At 49.4% G+C, this 25,579-nt stretch overlaps 2 protein-coding genes across 27 annotated transcripts in view; one reads left to right on the top strand and one right to left on the bottom strand.

The window, feature by feature from the left end:
* The window catches only part of MOK (MOK protein kinase), an 89,288-nt gene extending 80,981 nt beyond the window's left edge, over positions 1 to 8,307 (top strand). The window contains exon 11 of the transcript XR_010137030.1: positions 574 to 8,307. The gene's annotated coding sequence lies outside the window, so the exon portion shown is untranslated. The remainder of the gene's footprint in view (positions 1 to 573) is intronic.
* The window catches only part of WDR20 (WD repeat domain 20), an 83,206-nt gene continuing 57,627 nt past the window's right edge, over positions 1 to 25,579 (bottom strand). For 9 of the 26 annotated variants that reach the window (XM_009249492.4, XM_054530551.2, XM_063715735.1 and 6 more), the window contains 2 exons: positions 13,911 to 15,170; positions 2,018 to 2,116 (listed from right to left, as the gene is read on the bottom strand). In XM_009249492.4, coding sequence (XP_009247767.1) covers positions 2,033 to 2,116; positions 13,911 to 15,170 — 1,344 coding nt within the window. In that variant the 3' untranslated portion in view covers positions 2,018 to 2,032. Of the gene's footprint in view, positions 842 to 2,017; positions 2,117 to 8,723; positions 11,221 to 13,240; positions 15,171 to 25,294; positions 25,510 to 25,579 lie in introns of those variants that run through there. The other 17 variants (XM_054530554.2, XM_024231798.3, XM_054530558.2 and 14 more) reach the window with 8 other exon arrangements.

Below are 25,579 nucleotides of genomic sequence, written 5' to 3'. Positions count from 1 at the left end.
TATATTCAAGATAGTTTTAATATTAACTTTTTTTGTGAATTAGAAATATCACTCTTAAATGATGAAAATTACTAGTGAAGTAACTATTTTCCCCAACTGCAGAATTACATTATTTATACATATAATACAGAGTTGATTGCGTTGGAAACAATAGTATTAAAATAAACATCAACAGGTAAAAAGGGCATCTTCACGCCGCACCTCAGAGGGCCATGAGTCCTTACACCCATCTGCAAAGTAACTTTCCACCAGCATTCAACTATTTTTAAGTGCAAACAATTTTTTAAAATCTGTGATTGCAGCATCTGTCTTCCTGAATTACATTACGTCAGAAAATAACAATTTTCTCTATGAGTGCATTCAAGGTTGTCTTCTGACCACCTAAGGTATAGAAAAATCAGTGCAAAAACACTGAAGCACTATAACAGTTGAATTTCAGGGGATTTCTTGTCCAAGAAACATTTTATTTTACACTATGTATATATGTATATATTATATATATATATGAAATTTAATTACATTGAATTTTAGAGTAAAAAGCAAGAAAACTCCATTTCTTATTTTTTACTGCAGCCCCAAAAGACCGATTTAAAATGGAAACAATTTATTTGGGTGAGCAGCGGAAACACGGCGCCGCAGAGTGAGCCAGTCACCATCCGCACGGCTATCGCCGACGTCCACCGCCTGAGGTCCGCCAGCTGGCACGGCTCAGGCGCAGCTCGGGGCTCCTCCTCGTCACTCCCTCGAGTCCGAGTCCCGGGAGGCTGTGCGCGCAGCAGTGGGGTCGCTACACTACAGTTCCACCTGGAGAACTGGCCTGGCTTGGGGATGACAATGAGCCCTGCAAACAAAGCAGTCTACATTAATCCAGCAAAACACCGGACGGGCGACAGCCACCATGCGCGCCCTCCGCCAGCAGCTCCACGTGGTCAAAACTGGTGCTGTTGGTGTGGAAGCCAGTGTGGGAACAAACCCTCCACTTCATCTATTTAATTCCTACGCAGATCACTGCGTCCCATTCCTAGAGAACCGGAACCCTGCTGGGTGCAACACTGTGGCCTCAATACCGTCCAAGAGAAGAGTGGGCAGGGCTGGCCTTGCCCTTGGGGGAGACAGTGGTTTCTCGGCACCTGAGAACAGGTTCTTTGGAGCTTTGCTGACCCAAAGGTGCAGGTGCCTCGTGGGAGGTGTTCAGCGCCTTCAGCCAGGGTCGAGCCCAGGGCACCGCAGTTCTGGACTGCACACCCAGTCCCTCGGAGCCAGGGGTTGCCTCCAAGGACAGAGTTCAGTGGCACCTTTGAAAGGGCATTCTCTGCTGGGGGAGGTTCTTGCTTTGTTGGGTGGTGTGACCATGGCACCCTCTGGCTGTAGCTGTCCACATGTGTAGGCCCCACAGGTAGCGACAGCAGGGCCCAGGCCGAGGTCGGGGGAGCCCCAGAACAAAGTAGTCTTGCCGTGAGGCTGCGGCTGGGTGTGCAGAAGGGATGTGGGGGCCAACCCACCAGGGCCAGCAGGAAGAATGCGGGGGGCATCTGGTTCTTCCGGGTGGCTCCTGCTGAGAGGCTCACTGTCAGAGGGAGGGGGATCTCACCCAGATTTTGCAATACAGGTGTGAGCTTGGGTAAACCTAAGAGGGTTTAACCTACACAGCAAAGAGTACTTCCATTTCTTTGCATTTACTATTGGGCGGCAGTTACGTTACATCAAGGTGTGGCGTTCATTTATGAAGAAGAACATTAAGATGGCGACAGTGCAGCCCCAAAGTTGCACATTTTCAGCTCTGGGAATACAACTTACCCTAAGCTGTCATGGAAGAAGGCTTCGGCTGATGAGTACTGTTTACAAATGACAAGCCTTTAACTCAAGCTGACATTGCTACCTTCTCACACATTGGACTTGTGTGGACACAAATGAGGGTGACAATCGGAAACTGCCCTTCAGCCTCGCCCACACCCTGCTGCAGGAAGCTGGGAAGCAAGCTGTCCCGCTCAAGTCATTTCATCCCGTTTCTTACCTTCCACCTGAAATCTGTTCACCTAGACAAGCTCAGGAAGCAAACGGAATGTGGCAGCTGCCCCTGCTCAGAGTCTACAGGAGCGCTTTTCCTCTGGGACCCCTGAAAAGGGACAGAACCCTGTTTGTACTTGTGGAGGACCCCACAAACGCCCCATACTTCTGGCTCAAACACATCAAGGCTGTGGAGGAAAGATGGGCAGCAGGTGCCTGACCCCACTTCTGTCGTAGACAGTCTGGAGGAAGGAAGCCTCTCACACAGGACACTCTGCCTTCATCACCACGCGCACCCTAAGAAAGTGCTTTCCACAAGCTATGTGGTGTCCAAGAAGTGACAAATCTCCAGAACCAGGAGGCACCTCCCTTCCCCCTGGCAACAGAAAAGTCATCTACTCCTGGCAGAGGGAGAAAGTGGTGGTGACCCAGCCTGGGGACAGACGGAGAGGGGCCACCCTCATCTGGCAGCCAGAGTCTTCCTCTCTTCCTCCCCTTTCACGGAGTGCCAGGTGGAGGTGAGTGCTGCTCCAGGTATGAGGCAGCCCCACCCACAGGAAGGTAGCGTCTCTACCAGTCCTGTGTTAAGTTTAGCTTCCTAGGAGCACGTTTAACAACTTAAAAACAAGTGACAGCCAGCCCTGTGGGAGGCTGAGGTGGGGGGATCACTTGAGCCCAGGAGTTTGAGACCAGCCTGGCCAACATGGTGAAACTCCGTCTCTACCAAAAATACAAAATTAGCCGGGTGTGGTGGCGCGCGCCTGTCATCCCAGCTACTCAGGAGGCTGAGGCAGGAGGATGGCTTGAGCCCAGGAGATGCGGGGTGCAATGAGCCGCGATCCACTGCACTCCAGCCTGGGGGACAGAGCAAGATCCTGTCTCAAAAAATGAAAAGATAATAAAAACAAGTGACATTAATTTTAATATTTTCTTTTTGTTTTGAGACGGAGTCTCACTTTGTTGCCCAGGCTGGAGTACAGTGGCGTGATCTCGGCTCACTGCAAGCTCCACCTCCTGGATTCAAGCGATTCTCCTGCCTCAGCCTCCCAAGTACCTGGGACTACAGGCACCCGCCACCATGCCCACCTAATTTTTTGTATTTTTAGTAGAGATGGGGTTTCACCGTGTTAGTCAGGATGGTCTTGAAGACCTCCTGACCTCGTGATCCGCCTGCCTCGGCCTCCCAAAGTGCTGGGATTACAGGCGTGAGCCACCGCACCTGGCCAATTTTAATATTTTAACTGAAGATGTTTCATACCATATTCAGCAATATAAAAATTACTAATGACTTTTTTGGTAAGAAGCCTTTGAGGTGTGCTGTGTGGTTGACACGTTATGGCACTTTTTAGGTTGGACTGGCCCCAGTTTACATATTTAGTGGCTGCAGGTGGCTCATGATGGCCATGAGGGACAGCACCCTTCCTTAGACTTCCTCTCACTGAGCGTGAGGCCCTGGAGGACTCGGCTGCTTTCCATCACTCCCAGGGGAGGGCGGGTGTTGAGACGCAGAGGTGGTGCAGCCACCAGGCTGCCAGAGCCTGATGTTGAGGGACACACTGCTTCCGCCAGCTGGTCCCTACAAAGCCCCACCCCTAGAAAGTGACCCAACCCGAGGGCTGCAGGCTTCCTATTCTCCCATTAGCACAAAACAAATGCACACTCATTCTCCAGTTTCTGCTGGCTAAGCCTTGATGCCAGTTGTGGTGGCAGCTGGGAGCCAACTAGAACCACCCTCGTGCCCTCCACTGTCCCACTCTCCACTGGGCCCAGCTTCCAGAGAGATCTTGAATCTACCGCCCTCAAACCTGTCCTCCTCTCGCCTTCTGTAGCCCATACTGGCATAACAGGGAACTGGGGGTTGCCGTTAGCAGGGCTTAGCCCTTTTGATGTCAACCCTGGTTAACAGTTCTTTTAGAATGGATCAGCATGCAAAGCATGTGAACAAAAACTCAGGGTCCCTACGCTGGAGCACTGAGGAAGCAGGTTGGCCACCGGTGAAAAACCCAAGAGGACCCCCAGGGTGCTTGACCAGGGACTCCCTGGAGCCCGCCTGTCAGAGCAAAGGGGAAAACGGTGGTCTCTAAGAGGAGTTAACAGGAAGGCGAAGCGAAGGCCCAATGGGCCTGGCCTCCAGTTCTCCAGCAGTGAACCCAGCAAGCCCCAGGAGACAGTCCTGCAGGCACAAGCCCTGGAGTGCGCTGGGCCTGCTGCGGCCCTGAGTTGGCATCAGTGCCAGGCATGCCCAGAAGCAGGGAGTGCGACACAGTGAGCACTCCGGATGGCAGGGAAGGGGCCTCGGCGCCCTGCACGCAGCTGAGGACTTGTGCGAGTCACTGGACCCTTCATCTTGGCACCCGTCACTTGCTGGAGATGGACTCACTTTGCCGTGATGAACACTGGAGGCAACGGGAGGAAAAAACGCCATTCAAAAGAAAATTAAATGAAAAAAGTCACCTTGTTTCTATCAGCCTGTGATTTAGTCTAAAGATTATCAGGTGGCAGAAGAGGAAGCCAAGAAACAGACACCTAGGCCCCATGGAAGGATCCCGGCTGCAGCTTCCCTCCAGAGCACAATGGGAGGCGCATGTTTAAGCGTGGGGGATCCACTGCCCAAATGGTCATCCATGTCAAACTCCCAGTGACAGGGACCCTGCTGCCCCAATCCGCCTGCTCTTCTGGGAGGGAGTGTGGTTTTACCCTGTCCTTCTGCTTCCTTTTCATGGGAGAAAAGGGGCAAGGCCCGACCCGGCCGACGGAGGACCTGGCAAGGGAGCCCGCCCACGCTTCACCTGTCCTCAGCAGCGTGCGGGAGCTGCTGGGCTGTGCACCAGAAGCAGGACAGCTGGCAATTCCAGGCTTTACCAGTTGCCATCAGGCAAAGGAGTTCCCCAGGCAGAATCTGCACGGCGTCCCATCAGCCCCCACGCTGTGAGAGGAACGGGGCAAGCCTTGGCTCTAATATTAGTCAGCTGCTTGGCTCCCCGCAGAGTCACTGTTTTATTCCTGCTAGAGATTTCAGTTCAAAATTAAGTGATAAAAACATACTCCAGCTCTTGGTTTGGGTTTGATTCTAATTTATAATACTAAGTTAAGAGAATTACACCTTGTTGCACCAGAATATATATGAAAAATATTTTGGTTCAAAACAATTTACAATAAAGCAGCAAGGCCACGTTCCTGCCCCTGCAGGTGCTGCTCAGACTGGAGATTCTGACAGCAAGACAGGACTGTGAGGGCCACAGGCCACGTCAGAGAAAGGACATGCCCTGAAGCTCTGTCAGGCCCAGGACGGTCTCCTGGCTCTGGGTTCTGGGAGGGCTCCCTCTTCCGACCCCCACGACCCCTGGCCTGTGAATGTCAGAGAAGACAGAACCTCAAGGAGACAGCTGTGGGATGTGGATGAGTGTGTGGGATGTGGATGAGTGTGTGGGATGTGGATGAGAGTGTGGGCTGGGCGCCAGCTCATCCCTCATCCACCTGGGACTGTTCAAAACCCTCTCTGGTCATTCAACCCCCAAGGTCACCCTTTCCAACCCAAACAAAAGTAACACGCACACAGGTCCTGGACCCATTTCATTGCAGGCAGGCAGGCAGACTAGCGCTTCTCTCCTGAGATCGTGGACAAAGTACCACAAGACAGAATCTGGTTCTACACAGCCACAACATCTGGGAGCTTGGTGCCAGCTGGCCGGGGTGCTGTGGAGGTCACCTCCACTGGCGTCCCCCAGAGGGAGAAGGCCAGCCTTGGCCCTGCACGTAGCCCCTGAGGCTCCAGTGCTGGCCTCTGTGGCAGGTGCTCCTGGCAGAATCTCACCCTGGGGAGAACACGAGTTAAATGTTATTTGCAAAGCAACACCTTTTTAGAGACGGTGCGGGAACGATGAGAACTATGACCAGGCTAGCCTGCTCTCAGAACCAAGACTCCCACCTCTGAACACACTCCTTAACTGCTCACCTGCCAGACTCCCACCATTCTCACTACACAGACCACGACAGAAAGGAACCAAAGCAAACCTGGAGAAAGCAGCCATGGTTTATTCACGGCATGCGAAGCCAGTCTCTACATCATACAAGCGTACGTGAGCCACAGAGCCGGGGACCCTGGGCCCAGCCCAGGGACGTCGGGACCCATCTCTGCCCCAGACTTGCCATGCAGTCTGGCCTGGGACCTCAGTTGTAGCTGGACGGTGGACCACGTACCTCTGCCAGCTTTAACCTGTCCACTGACAGGTGACAGTGAGGGGCCACACTTGCCCAGATGCCACTCAACCTGGCATCTAATGAGAAAAGCCACCCAGAGAAAAGGATTGTGCTCTTCAGACTTCTGGGGAAAGACCATGCAAATGAAGGCATGACCATTTAAGGGCTCCACTGCGATCTGAAGGCGGGAAGAAAAGCATCAGAGAGAACGTGTGCAAGTCAGTGGGCCTTCATTGTGATCCCGTTCACTGATGGAGACCAGCACCGGCCCGGGCTGTCACTGGAGGCCCTCCCGCTCCTGGGACCCACTTGGCCCTGCCCTGCAATCCTCTCTGCTGTGTGGGGCAGGAAGAAGGGACCTGACTTAGTCTCCATAAAGCCTTTCTAGCTTGAGTAACTTCAAGGAGGATTTTGCTCATGCTGACCCCCACCTAAAAGGGGAGGCTGGTTTTGGAAGCCACTGACCCTGGAAGGGGTGGGGGGGGGCTGAGAGCCTCTAGATGGTCCATTCATCTCCAGAGACCCCTGGGTTCCGAATCCATTAATTCTGACAGGCAGCCACACATGGAGAAATGGTTATTTTTTTTCTTTAAGACAGAGTCTCGCTCTGTCGCCCAGGCTGGAGTGCAGTGGCGCCATCTCGACTCACTGCAACCTCCACCTCCTGGGTTCAAGTGATTCTCATGGTGCCTCAGCCTCCCGAGTAGCTGGGACTACAGGCGCCCGCCACCATGCCCGGCTCATTGTATTTTTAGTACAGATGGGGTTTTGCCATGATGGCTGGGCTGGTCTCAAACTCCTGGGCTCAGGTGATCCACCCACCTCGGCCTCCCAAAGTGCTGGGTTTACAGGCGTGAGCCACCACGCCCAGCTGAGAACTGGCTATTTTTATTTTTTTGAAGGTACAAACTATTTTTAAAAGACGAAAATGTCATGGTTTTCTTAAAAAAACAAAACTTGCTGTCAACTTAATAGTCTTTAGGGCTTAAAATCTACTCGGTGCTAGCCTGGGCAACATGGCAAGACCCTGTACCTAAAGAAATAAAAATGCACAAAAATTAGCTGAGTTTGGTGGTGTGTGCCTATGGTTCCAGTTACTCAAGAGGCTGAGATGGGAGGATCACTGAGCCCAGGAGGTCAAGACTTTAGTAAGCCATGTTCGGGCAACACAGCGAGACCCTGTCTCAAAAAACACAAACAAAAACACCCTGTTCAGTGCTAGGAACAGAGCCCTGTGCACTCTTGTGGCAGTCGTAGGCCCCAGGAGGCTGCTTTTGAGAGCTGTAGGTCTGAATGTTCCCTCCGCTTTGGCAGCCCAGACTCAAGACAAAAAGTGCAGACAGTTCAGCACTGGAGGCTCTGCCGACCCAGCACTCCAGAGACAGCACCGTGGGAAGCTTCTGGGAGTTCCCCACCCGATGAACGTGCTGGAGGCAGAGCACAGGGCTCAGCCGGCTGCCAACATGGAGAGGCAGCTGAGTGGGACCTGGATGTCTCATGACACAGCAGGGAAGTGACAATTAAATGGGAGCACAAGGGCCCCGTGAAGGGCTGTCTCTCAGGCCAGCTCGCCCTCACTCGTCACACCTCAGGCAGGGGGGCTAGGCCTGCGGGTGCCAGGGCGCTGCTCAGATCAGCTACATCGTCTGTCAAGAGTGAGGGATGGTATTTCATAGTAAGACAATGTAAATCATGAGTTCTTCTCATCCCAAATGGAACGTCCCCCACTGCCCTGTGTAGGAAACGCTCTGCACCGAGGAGGGGCCTGGTGTCTACAGCAGGACAACCTCATGCCAGCACAAAGCCTTAAGCAAACACTATTCAAGATGAGCAGTAGGAAAACAATGCACTCTAGCCAGGAAAAGAGCTCCTACTGAAAGCAGCCTACCTGGGGGCAAGGGGAGGGAGGGCATAAGGAAAAATACCTAATGCAAGCGGGGCTTAAAACATAGATGATGGGCTGATGGGCGCAACAAACCACCGTGGCACATGTATACCTATGTAACAAACCTGCACGTTCAGCACATATATCCCAGAACTTACAGCAAAATAAAAAAAAAAGAAAGCAGCCTAGCAGCCGCTACCTTCTCCACTCTCCCAGCTGCTGGCTGGGTGGCTGGACAGAATGTCGGATGTCCAGCATCCGGGATAGTGAGTCCATGTAACCAAAGCCAGCTCGTGGCCCAGGACGACTTCAGAATGTCCGCATTCTCATTAAACAGAAGCCTCTACACAGCTCAGCCGAAATGCCAATCAACAGTCCTTCTCCCGGACTGGAGTTGGCACAGGGGAGGACCACATAAAACAGTATCTGAGACGCAGAACATTTCATCGAGTACGCTGCCAACTATGAGAAACACAGTCAGCTTAAGTAAGAGGGAACAATTCCGGTGGCTGGCTGTTCCATAAACATTAACAAGGTCCTTAATTTCACAGCATTTAAAAACTTTTCTGGTTTTGGTTCACTGGGATTTTTAAAGCTTAGATGTGAAAATGACTACTGAAAATTATCTACATTTACAGTTCACTCACACATGTTTATTTAATGTCAGTATACAGAGGACAGCCCCACAGTACTTCAGAATATCAAGTATGTAGTAAGTCTTGTTAGCTGTGACAGTGACAAGGGAACAGCTAAAAAAAAAAAAAAAAGCAGTGAAACAGAAACATGATTTCCTTAAAATTATAAAACAATACTGATATTAAAGCTTCATTAATTATTGCAACAGTTAAGAATTTAATTTACCAATATTTCACGTTAGGAAGGCTCTTTATGAAATTTATTCAAGTTGTCAAGAAATTGGATGAAAATATAAAAAAGGAAATACATGTGAATTTTACTTTTGATTTTCACTCAAAATATCCATACAATTTTATACAGTGTCACCTAACATAACAATCTTTAATAAACTCAAGTATACAGAAATGATAAAAATGCAGGAAATTTTTCTTTTACACTTCCAAATGAAGGGATAGCAATTTATGACACAAAGTTCGTGTAACAGATGCGGAAACAAATAAAAAAATCAACATCAGTGAGAGTTTCCCTCTACTGGAGGGGCACGTTCTTATAGTTTGTAACTAGGATCTGAGTTTCAAAGGTAACAGTTGAATACAAGTGCTTTTACATATAAAGCCACAAACTTCACTTCGGCCAGACTAATGTCTCCTCCCTTTGGGACATCACTTGGGGTCACTGTGATGTGCACCTTGTTAACTTAAAGCAACACATGACAGTCCCAATCAGCCCGTGGCAAAGGGCATGCTCCAGACAAGGGGGGGCCCTGCAGGCTGCTGCCAGAGTGGTAGACTAGAAACCTTCACCTTTGTCACCCAGACCAGACCGGAGGCGGCGTCTCCAGGTCACCCGACCCCGACCCCTACCCACGCACGTGGAGGTTCTGCTAAGGAACGAAACCTCAGCCAAGGGCACACCGACCACCGCCATGGTGCAACCCCGCAGTCAGAGGCCAGTCCCTCCCCCATCCACCGGCGCTGGAGGCAGGGCAGGGCTGCTGGATCCCCCTCCATGCCCTCACCCACAAAACTGGACGCCAGACGCCGTGTTCCATGAATCTTTCCCCAGAAAATCCACTGGTGAACTGCTTCTAGTTCTTCCGTGGGCAGTCAGACACGCATGATGTGGTGCTTGGGTTTCTGTGGATCCCTTCTCCAGCCGCCCCCAACCCCTAGGTTTTCTCTGCCTCACACTTTGAGCTCGCTCAACAAAGAAAGAAAATGTCTCCCTCCCAGGCGAGAGGTGATGAGGACCTTGTACGCAGGCAACTTCAGCACTCATTTCATACTTTACAATTTATTTAATATTTAAAATGAACCCCAGGAAGTGGAGGAACTGGGGAGAAATGGCTGCCTGGCCACATGCCAGCTGGGCCCTGGGGGTGAAGTCAGCCAGTGGAGAGCCCTGGGCCCCACCCGGATGGGGTCCTTGCCCATAAAATCCCACCCTGTCACTGCATTTCTTCCTCAGAATTCCTGAACCCCTTTGAGACAAGAATGATTGTGATAGTTCCTTTCTGATTTTCCATGCCTCCATTTTTAAGGCATTTACCCTCAGTCCCCAGCTAAGGGTTCACAGAAGAACACTTCCAAACTGCTAGAAGGTTCAATCAGCACAAAAGAGAAATGAGATCCTTTACCATGATTTAAGCAAATTTCGACCTGAAGGTTACTGGTTATTTGTAAAGTGTCTACTCCTGCACATGCATTTGCTTTTAAAACAAGGCAAGCTTTTCCAAAGGCTCCCTTCTCCTGGCCTCTGGGGGAATTTTTAATTCCCCTTCTGAATAAGAAAAAAGCCTCAGAGAAAGGCTCCAGGGCCGCCGGTAGTGTTTAGAAGCCTGCCCCATCGCAGTCACAGCACAAATCTGGCTTCTTGAATTCTGGTGAAAAAGGCCAACCCAAGTAGGGCGAGTAGAAGCTCCCCTGGCCCTGGCCTGGCACCTTCAGAAGGCGTCTGACACTGCCCAGGGCCCAGCTCGCCCCCTTGCCGGGTGGGAGCGGGATTCTCCAGCCACACAGCGTGCACCTGACTTTCGTCTGAGCCTCTCATCTCTGTGGTTTGGTACACACTGGAACAGTGATGCTGACTGAGTAGTTAACAGCCCCTTCTTGCCAAATGCTGTGTTTTATTCCAGAGATTAGGTTAGAAAAGATATTCTTGCTCATAATAACGTTTAGGCTGAAAAACTGAAAAATTTCGATGAGGAAGCTCAAAGTTTGGTGAGAAAACTACAAATATTTTCCCCAAATTTCTCTTAGGGTTAGCAGCACGCATTGTACCTTACACACCTGATCTCAGGAACCACTGCGGCCACCCCTCCCCGGGCCCTCCCCAGGTCTGCGGGAGCCATTACTCAGAAGCACAGCCGAGGAGGAGGGCGCTTCCCTGCCCCTCTCTCCAGTGCCCTCTTCTCAAGCTGTCGGGCACCTTTAGTTCTGGTCTTGGAGAACACCTTGCATCCTGTCCTCCTGCCTGCAGAAGTGCTCTGCCGGCTGTCAAAGAAAGGGGCAGCAGTCAGAGGGGCAGAGTGGACACAGAGTGGTGTCGCCCTGCAGGGCCTAGGCCAGCCTGGGCTGAGCCAGGGGTCAGGACATGCAGTGAAAAGCAGCCCCTCCCCAGGCTGGCACAGTGCTCTCCACTGGGCCCTGAACCCAGCAGGAGGGGCCTTGGGGAGGGCACGGAGACACAATGAAGGGACCCCAGACAAGGTACCAGACAGACATTAAGGACAGTACACTCCTTGGCAAAAACTGGAAGAAAAAGATTGTGATCAAGCCCCAAATCCAAAACTGACAATATCATAGTGTTTAAAACTGGAGGTGGGGGGAGAAAGACACACACAGGCCTCCATACTAGACAGCACATTTCAGAGTTGTTTTCAAAGGAAACACAACCTCCTCCTCTTGCCTCTCCCACCCCTGGTTCCTATCAGCAAATGACTCCTAAGTCACCTGTCAGTGTACCCCTGCAATCCCTCTTTCATCCCAGCCACTGCGACTGAGAATTGTAAAGAAGGGGGAGAAATCAGAGTCCCCAGTCGGTCACGTTGGTTACTCGGGCACACCCCCACGGCTTCCCTGTCCGGGGCAACACCTTCAGAACTGCAAGGTTGCCAGAAATGTCACCATAAATGCTACTTACCTGGGATCGGCCACTCTCTATTTAGGCCAAATACTAAGTCCTGAATTTTGAAACTGCATACTCAATGCCTCAGAAGCATTTGAAACTGAACGTTTACAACTATGTAGGTGCAAAAGTTGCACATGGAGCGTTCATCACTAATCTCTCCACATGACCCAATTTGGCCTCCAAAGCGGAAACTGCCCACAAGGATGGCTGTCATGGCTACCTTAGATCAGTTCACCTTTAGGAACAAAGGCCCGTATTCCACAGGTAGAGAGGACACGAATATTCCTAGGAGTAGTGCTCAGGGATGTGAAAGGCACAGCCAGGTGAGATGCACCTGAAGGCTGCTGTGGTTCCCAGGTGGCAGCATGCGGCCATGCCATCACACTGAACAGAAACCACTGCGTTAAGGCCCACGATGGGCACAGGGTGGATGGCGCCACCGTGACATGTTTGCAGATGGGAAGCAGGCCTGGGAACCTGGCCCGGCTTTCCTGGGAGGGCTGCGTTAAGAGCACAGGGAGCTGCTGCTTCAGCTACCAATGCAAAGACTTCAGCAGTCTTTACACTGCAGAGAAAGAAAAGCCACCAGGTCTTCGCTTTGCTGAATCATATTCACTACGCAAACTGGTATAAGTGATCGTTGTCTCTATATTTAATTACAAAGGTGTACAAAACAGAAAAACCTAAATGCCCAAAATGAGTTAACAAGTAAGATAACCACCATCTTGACATGGAATATATAGTTCAAGGGGCCATCTCACCCACTGTGAAAACCAGAATTTGAAAAGCAGCTCCTGGTGCAGCAGTAGAGAGTGAGGGTGAAAGACTGCGGTCTCCGGGGGAGCAGCAGAGCCTCCCACTACCGAGGAAGCCACAGGCCACCAGGCCCCGGGGCTGAGGCGCTGGGGTGGGAGCCACTGAGGACGAAGCCTACGCACATGGCCAGCGTCAGCGTCCCAAGAGTAATCCCGGAACCACAACTGCCATCCAAGAACAAGGAGAGGGGAAACCTGCACTTCCGCTTCCTCTGCGGGGGGACGAAGCCCAAAACGAAGCCCAAACGAGGGCCACGTAAGGGAGAAGTCGGAAGGCTGGGGAGTCCCAGGCTTTACGAAACAAAGCGGAGGAGTCACGTGCCTTTCTGACCCAATCCCCCTCCCCCACCGCACCTCCCCCCAGGCAAAAAACCAAAAAACTCCTTTTCCCTTGTTGGGAAAGCACACAAGCAAAGTGCATCTGACAGAAAAGGTCTTCGCTTATGTGGCAAGAGGCACTTCTGCAATGCTGTTGGCGTCCTCGGCCCGCAGTTCCCACGAACTGTCAGGCTCTGAGTGAGGTGGGTATCTTAGTACACAGAACCTCAATCAAAGTGCTACAAACTGCTTCTTTGAAAAAAGATGTTTATTAAACAACTTTAATTGTCATAAAATGACTAAAATGGGTTTTAAAAATTAAGGCTCTTCTCTTTCTGTGGATTGCCAGAACAATGTAAAAATAATATCAATCAACCCTGCTAAACGTTTTGTTCCTAAAGTTAAATTTCATAGATTCCTAAACATTTTATGATTAAGATAAAAAATTGGACTATAAATGACAATTCATGGCCATCTGTGCTGAACACACATCGATCAGGTGTACAATATTCTAATTGAGTAGTTAAGCAAAAAATATTCCAGTTAAAGCATAAATTTTAATTTCAGCATTTTAAAGTCATTGTTTCCCCACATGGTCATGATTTTCCTAAAACTGAAATAGTCTAATACAGGAGCGCTAACCTTGGGACTCTATATACTCCCAGGAGGATGACTGACTTGGCTGGCAATTAGTTTGATTATATTTTTTTAAATGCTCTAAGGTAAATTATCAAATGATTCAGAATTACATGGCATGCAGTATCCAAAATTATGGCTCTGATGCATTGAGATTTACATTAAGAATAAGAAGTGTCATTCACATTCATTGTACACCCCACCCCTCCCACGAAAAAAAAAAAAAAAAAGTCACTACCTATTCAAGTTCTAGATCTGGTGCAGCATTAAGGATTAAAACTTACCACTTTACCAGGCCTTCCCCATGTGCAAATAAATCCCTCCTGACAAGCAGTGACTATACAGTCTTCAAGAAATATTAGTACAGTCAGTCTCTCATGTGCTATCTTTTTACATATCAGCGGCTCTAACAAGGGAACATCTTCCATTCGAGGACACAGGGGCGTGCCCAAAGTTTTAGCAGGGTCCGTTTTGGTTTTGGTAACTAGATTCAGTTTGTCACTGCTCTTGCTAGAAATGTGTCCCATGCTATGATTTCGCTTGTGATCTTTCTCGTGGTGCCTCTCCTTCCGGTCATGTAGTGAAAGTGTTGCAAACTTGCTGACCCCAGAAGCAATGGCCCCGTCCATGACACTGCTTTTGCTGCCAGCATTTGAGACTGCTGAATGTGGAAGGCTGTTGGACCGTGGCAGAGGAGGGAGCACAGAGTTCCCGGGCGTTGTGACACTGTTCCCATTGCTTCCAGCAGGAGGACTCGTAGCATTCATGACATTTGTGTGTGTCCTTGCTCTTGAGAGGGGTTGGTGAGGGAAAAGGATATCTTCTGTAAGGTCCCATAAACAGAGCTGTGTGTCCTGGCCCACGGAACCAAACCGATACGTGACACTTACGGGGCGGCTGTCTGTAGAGTTCCGTTTGGAGAGCCTGGACTGTGTACTATTTGCTCGATCTCTGCCAAAATGAAGAAGGTCTTGGAAGTCCTCATCGCTGCCACTAAACTCCATAGGGTCACCTTCTTCTACACTAGTGGTATAAGGGTCAAACGCTACAACACTGACCCAGGACTTGTGCCCGTGGCCTCTGGCTATTACTCGGCAGTCTACAAAGGACCAGACTGTCACCAAGTCGTCCTCGCCACCTGTCACAATGTACTTGCCATCCGGGCTCCAGCACACACACAGCAAGCCCCCAAAGTAGCTTTTCATCGTACCGTGCAGCTCCACTGAGTCAAAGTTGAACACCCGCAGAAACCCGTCCTGGCTCACGCACGCTAAGAACTTGCCATCTGGGGAGAAAGCAAACTCGTTGAGGGCCCCCTCGCCCACCGTCCACTTAAGGAGAGGGTTCCTCGTGGATTTGCTCTTGCAAGTGTGCACGGCAAAGCTCTCTCCCTGCTTCAGAAGCTGGTAGTGGGGGGCTGTGGTGCCACAAGTGTGCTCCACATTATACAAGTACATGTTCCCACTCGAGTGGGCTACTAGGAAAAGGCTTTCCGAACCGGGAACCCATTTGACACAGGTAACTCGTGACTTGTCTATTAGTCTCTGTGAAGACAAAGGAGAACAAGTTAGCACAATGGAGAAGTCTCAAAGGTCTACTTTTCCAGCAAGAAAACTTGTGCGCTTCCCAGTGGGAAGGGGCAAGTCCATCCAGGCCCTCCACGTTTTATCCTGCAGTCAGCCAAGGCAGCAAGGAGCATTTTGGCCCTTTTGGGGTAATTCAGAATTACTTTCTAAAATCGGTGTTAGGCTACTGGCTTTCACTGAGGGAGTCAGGCAGCCAACAAATATTTGCAGAGGGGCCACTGAGTGCCAGACGCTATGCCAGGCACAGGGTTCACTGCGGAGGGAAGAGCCCTGCTGGGATCTTTCTTCCTTAACAGTAGGAGCGTCTGAATCTGGGGGTCACTGCATCTACATGTGGTATCCCCTCTATGAGGACCTGCAGGTGAAGTCTCTGAGTCCTCACAGCCAGGAGAGCTCTGCCTCACCCTCACGGGTTTCTCTGCCTTTACTGTCACTGTAAGTAATGGGCTGGCTCCATCTGCCCCTCTGCTGTGGCGGCTTGAAGGTGGGGAGTGAAATCCACAGTCCACGGCTGGCAGCACACACAACTCCAAAACAGAGCCTGGGCCCACCGAGGCCGCCTCACTCCCATGTGCCGCCCCATGTGCATCTCCATAAGCATCTCCTCGAAACCCTCTCTGCTGGTGTTGAGAGAGATACACTGACGATTCATTCGGGAGTGTGTGTCTCATTACCATCACTCTGCTCCATATGCTAACTTTGGACCCCTGACCAAGGTGTTTCTTTAACAGGCGTATGTCAGTAGTCTTGCCTTTAAAATCCAAATAACGAAGGGCAAAAATACCCGCCCCATCAAAGGCACAAGTCTCTTTCCCTGCTTGCCAATCAATCCTGCGATGGGGATGCCAGCGCAATAGCTTCCACAGGGGCGGTCCCTTTCTAGACCGCCTGAGCGCAAAATCGCATCTCAGAACGCATCCAAAAGTCCCAAGACTTCCAAGTTCTACCTAGAAGCTCCTACTGCCAAATGCTCTCCACTGCACCAGCGCCCCAGTAACAGTGTCCCTTTAGGAGCCCAGCAGCCCCAGGTAAGTTGAACACCACTTCACTTAACAGATGGGGGAGTCCCCAACTCAAGTCTCAGAGGGGTACTGGGCACACAGGGGCAGAATCTGCCAAGAAATATTTCGACTTCTGCCGGGGTGGCTTTGAGGCCATGTACCTGCCATGTGTGCTACACATCTTTACAGAGAATTACAGAAATAAGACAACTTGATTTTTAAAAGAACGGCTGGAAAAGAAATTAATGAGCCATGCAAGCTCCCTGCATGAACATTAGACCCTAGAAAGTAGGTTGCTGACAAATGACCCCAGGCAGGAAGAACAGAGGCTTGAACGCCACACAGTATGCGGGCCCAGGGCTGGGGACCATGCATTGGGCAAAAGCTACTCAGCAGCAGGTGTCACTGCTTACTGCCCTAAAATGGCATGGCTGGCCCTCTTAAATTAATAGGCATGTGGCAAGCCAGCCTTGGGGACACAGCCAATATTTTCATCCCCCACCTCTTTACCCTCCTGTCTGGTGACCTACCTATAAACAGTACCTGACCTGCACTAATGCCAACAACCTAAAAACCCAGCGCTGCTCTGGCAGGATTTCCATTAGACCTTCATGCAATTTTCTCAGCAAGGGGTTAGAGAGATAATTTACATGGCCAGAGCAGGGCTTTTTTTTTTGGTGGTGGAGGGAGGTGCAAGGATGATGGGATGGTGAACGGTGGGTTAAGAGGCCTCCACTCTCCCATCACAGCTCTGCCAGATCTTGCTGTGCCCCCTGGGCCCAGCCTACCCCAGCACTCTCGATCCCACAAACACGACTGTACCTGATCGCCCAGGGCCTAAGGGTGTCTGCAGCTCGCTCCATCACTGGCCTTGTCAGGCAGGCCTACACCAGCTAGCTCAGGCCTGGGGAGCCAGACTGCTGTCCTGATTTTGGTACGGTGGCTCCCAATTCCTGCACCTTACATTTCACCAGAACCAAATCAAATCCCAGTTTTTCTAGGATCACTTCACTGTTACTCTATTTACCATGTGTGGAGAAATTTAAGGACATAAAAACTTCTAGCAGCATGGTTAGGAGTAAATTTTATTTTGGGCCTTAAAAAACACAACAAAAAACTGCATGAGAACTCAAAAACTAGTATTATCAAGTAAAAACAGTATTGCTTTGCAATAGTGAGGTATGAACAGCATTTATAGCACCATTAAAAATAAATGTTACCGCAATGACAAAACACATTAAAAACCTTCACTCCCGTATTAAGAAGCTGCACTGTGGCCAGGCGCGGTGGCTCACGCCTGTAATCCCAGCACTTTGGGAGGCCGAGGAGGGTGGATCACTTTAGGTCAGGAGTTCGAGACCAGCCTGGCCAACATGGTGAAACCCTGTCTCTACTAAAAATACAAAAATTAGCTGGGCATGATAGCGCGCACCTGTAATCCCAGCTGCTCTGGAAGCTGAGGCAGGAAAATTACTTGAACCCAGGAGGCAGTGGCTGCATGCAGTGAGCCAAGATCACATCATTGCATTCCAGCCTGAGCGACAAAGTCAGACTCCGTTTCAAAAAAAAAAAACAACAAAAAAAAACGGTGCACTGAGACTACCCTAAGTAGACACATGGATGTAACTTACAGATAACATCCTGTGCCAATCTACTTCAATCCCCCTCTGGGGGCCTAATTAAATGCTACTGTGACACACTGGCAATGGTGGACTGAGCACACCAGTTTAAGCAATCGCAGACCCCCCAAAAAAAAAAAATGACCTTGGATCCACCTGTATTGTGGTAAGGGTTTCTCACTTGCCTTACCCATTGGTTTTCTCCGTCAATCATGTGCTTGACAGCAGGGAAAATGTGTGCTTCTCTGGGGGCGCCCTGTGTCTCAGCAGTGTCAGGGTGAGTGGCAGGCAGGCATCAATGTCTGTGGGTAGCAACAGCAGCGGTGCTGGCCCTCACTTTCAATCAGAGTGTTTACTGTGGGTGCTGGCCACTGGTAGATGCTTACACCCATGCTCTGTAAGCCTCAAAATAACCTTTCAAGATACGCTTTTTGTGTGAATGGGTAATACATTATTAACTCACATAAAAGTATACAGTAGAAAGCCTTACATTCTTCTCCTCCATTCCAGATCCTCTGTCCTGAGTCACTGTACTAACTTCCCATTTCTCTCTCCAGAGTGTCTTTGTGCGTGTACAAGGCAAATATGAATACGCATTTATCCACTCTTCTTTTTCATACCAAAGGAAGCATACTATGAACTGTCTCACCTCTGCTTTCTCATTCCACATCTTTTTTTTTTTTTTTTCTTTTTGAGACAGGGTCTCGCTCCGTCACCCAGGCTGGAGTGCAGTGGTGCAATCACAGCTCACTGCAGCCTTGACCTCCCAGGCTGAAGCAATGCTCCCACCTCAGCCTCCTGAGTAGCTGGTGCTACAGGTGAGTGTCGCCACACCCAGCTGATTAAAAATTTATATTTTTTGTAAATACAGGGTGTCGCTATGTTGTCCAGGCTGGTCTCAAACTCCTGGCTTCAGGAGCAAAGCAATCCTCCTGCCTTGGCCTCTCAAAGTGCTGGGATTAAAGGCGTGAGCCACCATGCCCAGCCTCCAAGTGTATTTGTACATCAGTCTGTATGGGCACAAAGACAGCATCCTCATTCTTTTCTAAAGCTGCAGACTATTCAACTGTTTGGATAAACTGTGGTTTATTGTGGAAGTGCCCCACTGATGGACATCTATGTAGCAATGAATGCCCTTGCACACACGCACTTTTCACATGTGTGAGTAATGCACCTACAGGATAAACTCCCAGTGGAGTAACTGAGCCAAAAGATATATACATTTATGATTTTTACAGATGTTACCAAATTGCCTCGCATAGAAAATGGAAAATGCAGTCATGCCTGTCTCCCTACAGGAAGGTAAGGATTGTTGCCATATTATCAGTGAGAAAAGAAGCTTAGAGAGGTCAAGAAACTTGCCTGAAGTCCCTTCCCATCCATCCATCCATCCATCCATCCATCCATCCATCCATCCATCCATCCATCCAGTATTGAGTGCATACCACATGCCAGGCACTGATGCAACATAAATTAAAACAGGCATCTTTCCCTCATGAAATTTAGGTTCAAGTGGGATGAGAAGACAAGTGAAATGTATGTGATCTGATGATGATAAGTGCTGTGGAGAAAAATAAACCAGGGAGAGAAGAGAACGTGCTGGGGAGGAGGGGACTCTAGTGATTTCAATGTTGAATAGGATGGCCAAGAAAGGCCTCTTCCTCTGCTGGTGCTGGACAGCTGAGCAAGACAGAAGGACAGAAAGACAGCAAATATCAGGCTAAGAGGATGTTTGGGGAAGTGTACCCTCACAGAGAACAACTTCAAGGACTCCGAGGCAGAGAGACGCAGCAGAACCAGTGCCAGGGGAACAGATGGGCCCATCAGATCCCAAAGCGAGCATGCCGTCTCCCGTTCCACAGACACACATCACCTGGCTCCAACGACCGGCCTGCAGGGCCACTCCCAAGCGTTCTCAGGAACAGGGCACCAGCCTGTCTCAGACCCCAGGACAGCATGGGAAGCACAGTCATTTAACTTACATGACTCTGGCTTATTTGGATTGGGTTAAACAAAAGAGGAAGAGAACAGAACACATTTTTCTCCTGTCTTTCAAATTAAGAAAAAGAAATACCTAGAATATTTAATTAAATAAATACAAGAATAAAAATTATGCAGTCCAGTTTCTGCACTATAAGGTATATTTTTGTTTCAGAAAAAGTCTAGTTAAAAAAAAAATCTTAGTCAGTGCTCAATGTTAAGTAATGGAATTCCCTGTTGGGCTTGAATTCTCCAATGTCAATGGAGCCTTGATCTGGATGAGGATGTTGAAAAATGCCTGGTCCCTCTGAGGGATGGGGTTTCGGGGCAGGGCAGGGAGATAGGAGTGGAAGCAGCACCAGGGGCCATGCTCCAAGGAAAAGCCTAGCCAATGCAGCAGGCCAGGGGGGTGGGGATCCAGGCCATGTGTGGCGTCTGTCTTGGTTGCAGCACATGAGCTGGGAGGGGAATTTGGTCTGGAGTTGTGAGCTGGGACTCAGGCTGTGGCTGTGAAGTCCCAAACTAAAGGGCTTCGGCTGGGACCCTGACGCTTGCACTCCCCAGTCCCGCAGCACTGCTCTCAAGTGGAATGTGCTGTCACTGTAAACACACACAGGGTTCTAAAAATGTGGTATGAAAAAAGAATGTCAATGATCTCATTTATAGTTTTTACAATGGTTATATGCTGAAATAATATTTTGGAGATATATATATAAAATACAATATTTTCTTAAAATTCATTTCACCTGGTTTTTACTATTTTAATGTGGTAATTAGAAAATTTAAACTTGCACACGTGGCTGGCACTGTATTTCTACTGGGGATGCTGCTGCAGACAGGGGAGGCACAGACAGTTTCTAGGAAGGGAAGTGGCAGAATAACATGAAATCCCCCAGCAGTAGGTGCAGAATGCAAGGTGGGGTGGGGGTGATGCGGAACCAGTTAGGAGGCTATGACGACTGTCCGTGCCGTGGACAAATAGGTCTTAAACTTGACCATGGGCAGCATGGCAGAATGTGGCTGGGTGGAGGGCAAGATGGAAAGCAGGGGTGTGTAAAGACCCCTGGGTTTTGCCCAGTATACAGCTAGAAAGGTCTGCAGCTAATAAATATAACCACGAATGTCACAGAAATTGGCTGCAAATAGTAACATCCTAAGATCTCCAAGGAGGATCACTTGAGCCCAGGTCAAGGCTGCAGTGAGTTATGATTACACCACTGTACTCCAGCCTGGGTGACACAGTGAGACCCTGTCTCTGAAATAAATAAGTAAATATCTCCAAAGAAGCAGGTGCAGCGGAGGAAGAGCGTGTGAAACTCTGAAAAAAACCTCTGTACAGGCCCGGCGCGGTGGCTCACACCTGTAATCCCAGCACTTTGGGAGGCCAAGGCGGGCGGATCACGAGGTCAGGAGATGGGAGACCATCCTGGCTAATATGGTGAAACCCCGTCTCTACTAAAAATACAAAAAAATTAGCCGGGCATGGTGGTGGGTGCCTGTAGTCCCAGCTACTTGGGTGGTGAGGCAGGAGAATGGCGTGAACCCGGGAGGCAGAGGTTTGCAGTGAGCCGAGATCGCACCACTGCACTCCAGCCTAGGCGACAGAGCGAGACTCCGTCTCAAAAAAAAAAAAAAAAACACTCCATACAGGACACAGGACAAAAATGAGGAAAGCAGAAGGAAAATTCAAGCAAACAACCCAGAAGTGCCATGAGGAGAGCAGGCACAAGAGGAAGGAGCTGCCACAGGGGGCCAGAGCTTCAGAGGACAGGCCTCCGAGACTTGAGGAAGTTGAGCCCTAGAGGGATGGAGCGCACAGGGAGGGGTGGTCCTTAGGAGAGAGCACAGGGAAGCAGGGTGGGGGCAGAGAAGGTGCTGACAGCAAAGGGACACTGTAGGGGAGGAGGGTGCAGGGCAGGTGCCTGGTGGAGGAAGGTGAGGTCCGGGAGTGAGGCACAGGGGAGAGACCTGCTCCCTGGGCCAGAAAGGAGGTGCTGGGGAACAGACACAGGCAGAGGCAGGAAGGCTCTAGTGGGAAGCAGTGGAGGAGAGCCTCGGTCCCAGTCGCAGCCCCTCCAGGGCAGGGGTACACTGAGAGATGGGCAGGGCAGGTGCTCAGCGAGGAGGCGGAGGGAAGGTAGGGGAAGTAACAGAGGTGCTGGCAGAGCAGCTGGCCTGGCCACAGGGCTCTCCATTAGTGTCTAACTCCAAAATGCTCCAAGGCCCATTCTTAATAAACACTTTCATAAAAACAAAAAACCTAAAACGCAAATAAACCTTAAAAGCAAAACGAAATACAGACACATTTCTATGTACGTCAAGACACCTGCTCTGGGCCAGTGTTCTGTGGGGATGCAGGCTCCATGTCTCCACCAAACGCTCAGCGCGGCCCTCCCCATAGTTCCAGCTCTGCAAGCCAAATAGACCGTGCCACTTAAGATATGAATACAAAGAAAAATCACATGAACAACGAAAACACTACCATCCCAAATGCCATCAACAGACAAGATTTTCTAAATACACTAGACTAGTTAAAATGAAACAAGAATAAAAATAAGTCTATAACCACATCAAAGTGTCATTTTGTGAAAGCAACTTACACTGATGCTTTCTAAGGCACTTCATTTTCTTTTTCTTTTTTTTCATTACTATCAATATGATAAGCAAAAAACAAAAATTAGTTTGGGGGTGAGTGGATCTGCATTTCAAAATGCATATATTAATTTATAACAAAAATACTGACACAATTCAAAAACCACAGCAGCTACTAGAAAAGCCATAATGCAACCACAAGCAAAAATGGCAACTAAAGGCTCTGATAATGTGAAGGCATTTGAAGAGGGCTCAGGAAGTATCAGGAAAGGGTATTTCAAAGCCACGTTAAGAGGGGATCGGATGTCATCTTATCTATGTTCAAGCTTTAAGGAGTAGATCATTACAGGCTCATTTCCTTCCTTTGATTAGAAAAGCAACAGAAACAAAACTAACAAAATGTACAGACCATTCCTTTGTATCAGAATAGACAGAACACTGCTAAGCTTTACCCCACGCCTGGGAGGCACCTGCAGCTGGCAGGATGTGCCACGCAGCCTGGGCTGGCAGCAGTGTCCCTCCACACCCCAGGAGTCAGGGCCATCTCCTCTTCAGCATGCCCTTCAGTAAGACTGGATCTAAATGCCACAAGGAGACGTGGGACCTACCCAGTGTGTCTGCCTCAGCCTCACAGCCTGCGAGAGGAGAAGGGCAACAGCAGAGGGTATCGTGTCAGTAACGAAAGAAGCCAAATGCCAAGTTCTTTAACATTTTATATTTCAGCCAACAATTAACACATACTTGAAAATCCTTTAAAGTTATTATTCTGTGAATATACTCCAAAATCAGGATTTTTACAAATACAACAAGGTTGTATTCGTTACCATATAGGAACTGTCCCTTTGTAACTCTTCCTCCCCAAATATATAACCATTAGTTATAAAAAGCAAACTTCAGAACAGGGCAGAGTGAACTAAACATACACACATACACACACACACACACACACACACACACACAACCACAAAAAAATTTAAAAAGTAAACTCCTCGCCCCTGTGGGGTGCTTCACCACAGTGAGCTGAATGTGACCGGATGACTCTCCTCTGTGGGCAGCTCTGATGATGAGGACACGCTCCACGATCTGGGAGCTTGTCAGATGAACCCTGCACCAAGATACTTTCAATAATGGCCCATTAGACATTTTCAAGGGCATCATATGTACAGAATGCTACAAATAGAAACCCAAAATCTACTCTGGAAGACTGGGGAAAGCAGAGACTCCAGGGAGCTGGGGATGATTTCCTGAGAGGGGCTAGAAAGGACTGGGCATTCGACTTTCTTTGGGTCTTGAACAGATGCACCTCCAGTGCAAGGACCTCCAGTGTGACTGGGGACAGTCCCAGGGAGCGGGAAGAGGGCAGGGCCTGCCCATGCTCACTGGGCTGACCTGATCAGGGCCAGACGTGGAGGTGAAGTTTGGCGTGAGCCCTATGGTGTCCCCTCATTGAAAACAATCACAGACTGTGAAAGTCAACAGTGAGTGTTGCGGTTTAGAGGTGATGCTTTCCTACCTTCTTTGTACCTCTCTATTTTCCAATTTTTCTATCAACAAGCATTTTAAATGCACACAATTTTTAATTGACAGGGGGAAAATCATCTTTTAAAATATACTTGTTCCCAGATGGGAATTTTTCATCCATGTTTATCTCAGGTGGATTTCTGAAATTTATAATTCCATTTCATTCATTTGTCCATCCCAACATTTATTCTATTTTCATGTACCAGGCACCAGAAAGGAGGCAAAGGCCAGAGTAACTGATGCTGGGGATGCGGTGTGTGAAGGTGTGTGCACGTGTGGTAGCAGGCGGGTCTGAGAGGGGTTCTGGTGAGGAACACTGAAAGGCCACATTGCTGGAATTGTGACCAGCGGGCCAACCCTCAGCCTCACACATGTTGACTCTCTGCCTGGGTTGCCATGCTCCTACCTGCTTGTCCTAGAAAATTAATTATTTATATTTCAAAACGGTTGGTATCTCACCTCCCACAGAAGCCTTTCCTTCCAACACCACCCGTCCCAGGAAAGGAAGCCTGAGTTTCTCTCAACCTCCACGTTGCTGAGCATTCACCAAGGCTCGCTCTTCAGGCCCTTCACAAACACCTTGCCTGAACTCACTCATCTGAGCCTCATCAAAAACCTCTCAGGTGGGTGCTGTTCCCACCAATTTTCCAACCGAGGAGAGGTAAGATCCACATCATCCTGCAAGCAGAAAGTGGCAGAGCTGGTGTCCGAGCCCTCAGCATTCTGGGCTGTGAAGTTGTAAGTGTCATGGTAATTACCTGTGTGTTAAGTGCCCCTTTGAAAGCAGTAGCTGAGATGGCCAGAATCTTGGAGTATAATCAGGCCTCAGACCCAGGCCTTCTTTGTTCTCACCATCATCTCTCCAAAGACCCTTCATCTAATCTCAAGGATGTGATTATTATTTCGATGCTGACAACTGCCAAATTGTGGCCCCTAGTTTTGTGCTCCAGATCCATACAGCCCACCATCTACAGGCCTCTCAAACTTAGCAAGTACAGACCAGAACCTCTGATCTTCCCCTCCATTCCCTGACAACTGCTCCTTTCCCAGTCTCACCCAACACAGCAAGAGACACCCAGAAACCTGATTTATTAATACACCTTTCCAATTCAGTCTCCAAAAAGCAGCCAGGGTACCTTTCAAAAACACCAATCTGCCTGCCTTCTGCACCTGCTCCCTTCTAAGGAATCCCGTACTTCAGGCTAAGAAACAAATCTGGATCAGGCCCTAAGTGATGTGGCCCTCCAATCTCATGCCCTTACTTCATGCCACCTTCCCCAGGTAAACCGTCCTTCTTTCAGTTTCCTTGGGCTCAAGGGCCCTCACGTGCTATTCCTTTTGCAGGAAAGCTCCATCTCCAGTTCCTTACCTGGTTGGCCTTCTTCTCACATGAGGCTCAGCTTAAAACATACCACTTCCTCCGAGAGATGTCCTCTGCCTCCCAGTTTAAAGTAGACCTCTGTGTTGGCCAGGTGTGGTGGCTCACGCCTGTAATTCCAGCACTTTGGGAAGCTGAGGTGGGTGGATCACTTGAAGCCAGGAGTTCCAGACCAGCCTGGCCAACATGGTGAAATCCCGTCTCTACTAAAAATACAAAAATTAGTCAGGTGGCCTGTAATCCCAGCTACTTGGGTAGGTGAGGCACAAGAATAGC

This window comes from Pongo abelii, chromosome 15, assembly GCF_028885655.2.
Source record: "Pongo abelii isolate AG06213 chromosome 15, NHGRI_mPonAbe1-v2.0_pri, whole genome shotgun sequence".
Taxonomy (NCBI): Eukaryota; Metazoa; Chordata; class Mammalia; order Primates; family Hominidae; genus Pongo; species Pongo abelii.
The sequence above is the reverse complement of the archived record's forward strand: the minus strand, read 5'-3'. Positions and strand labels throughout refer to the sequence as shown.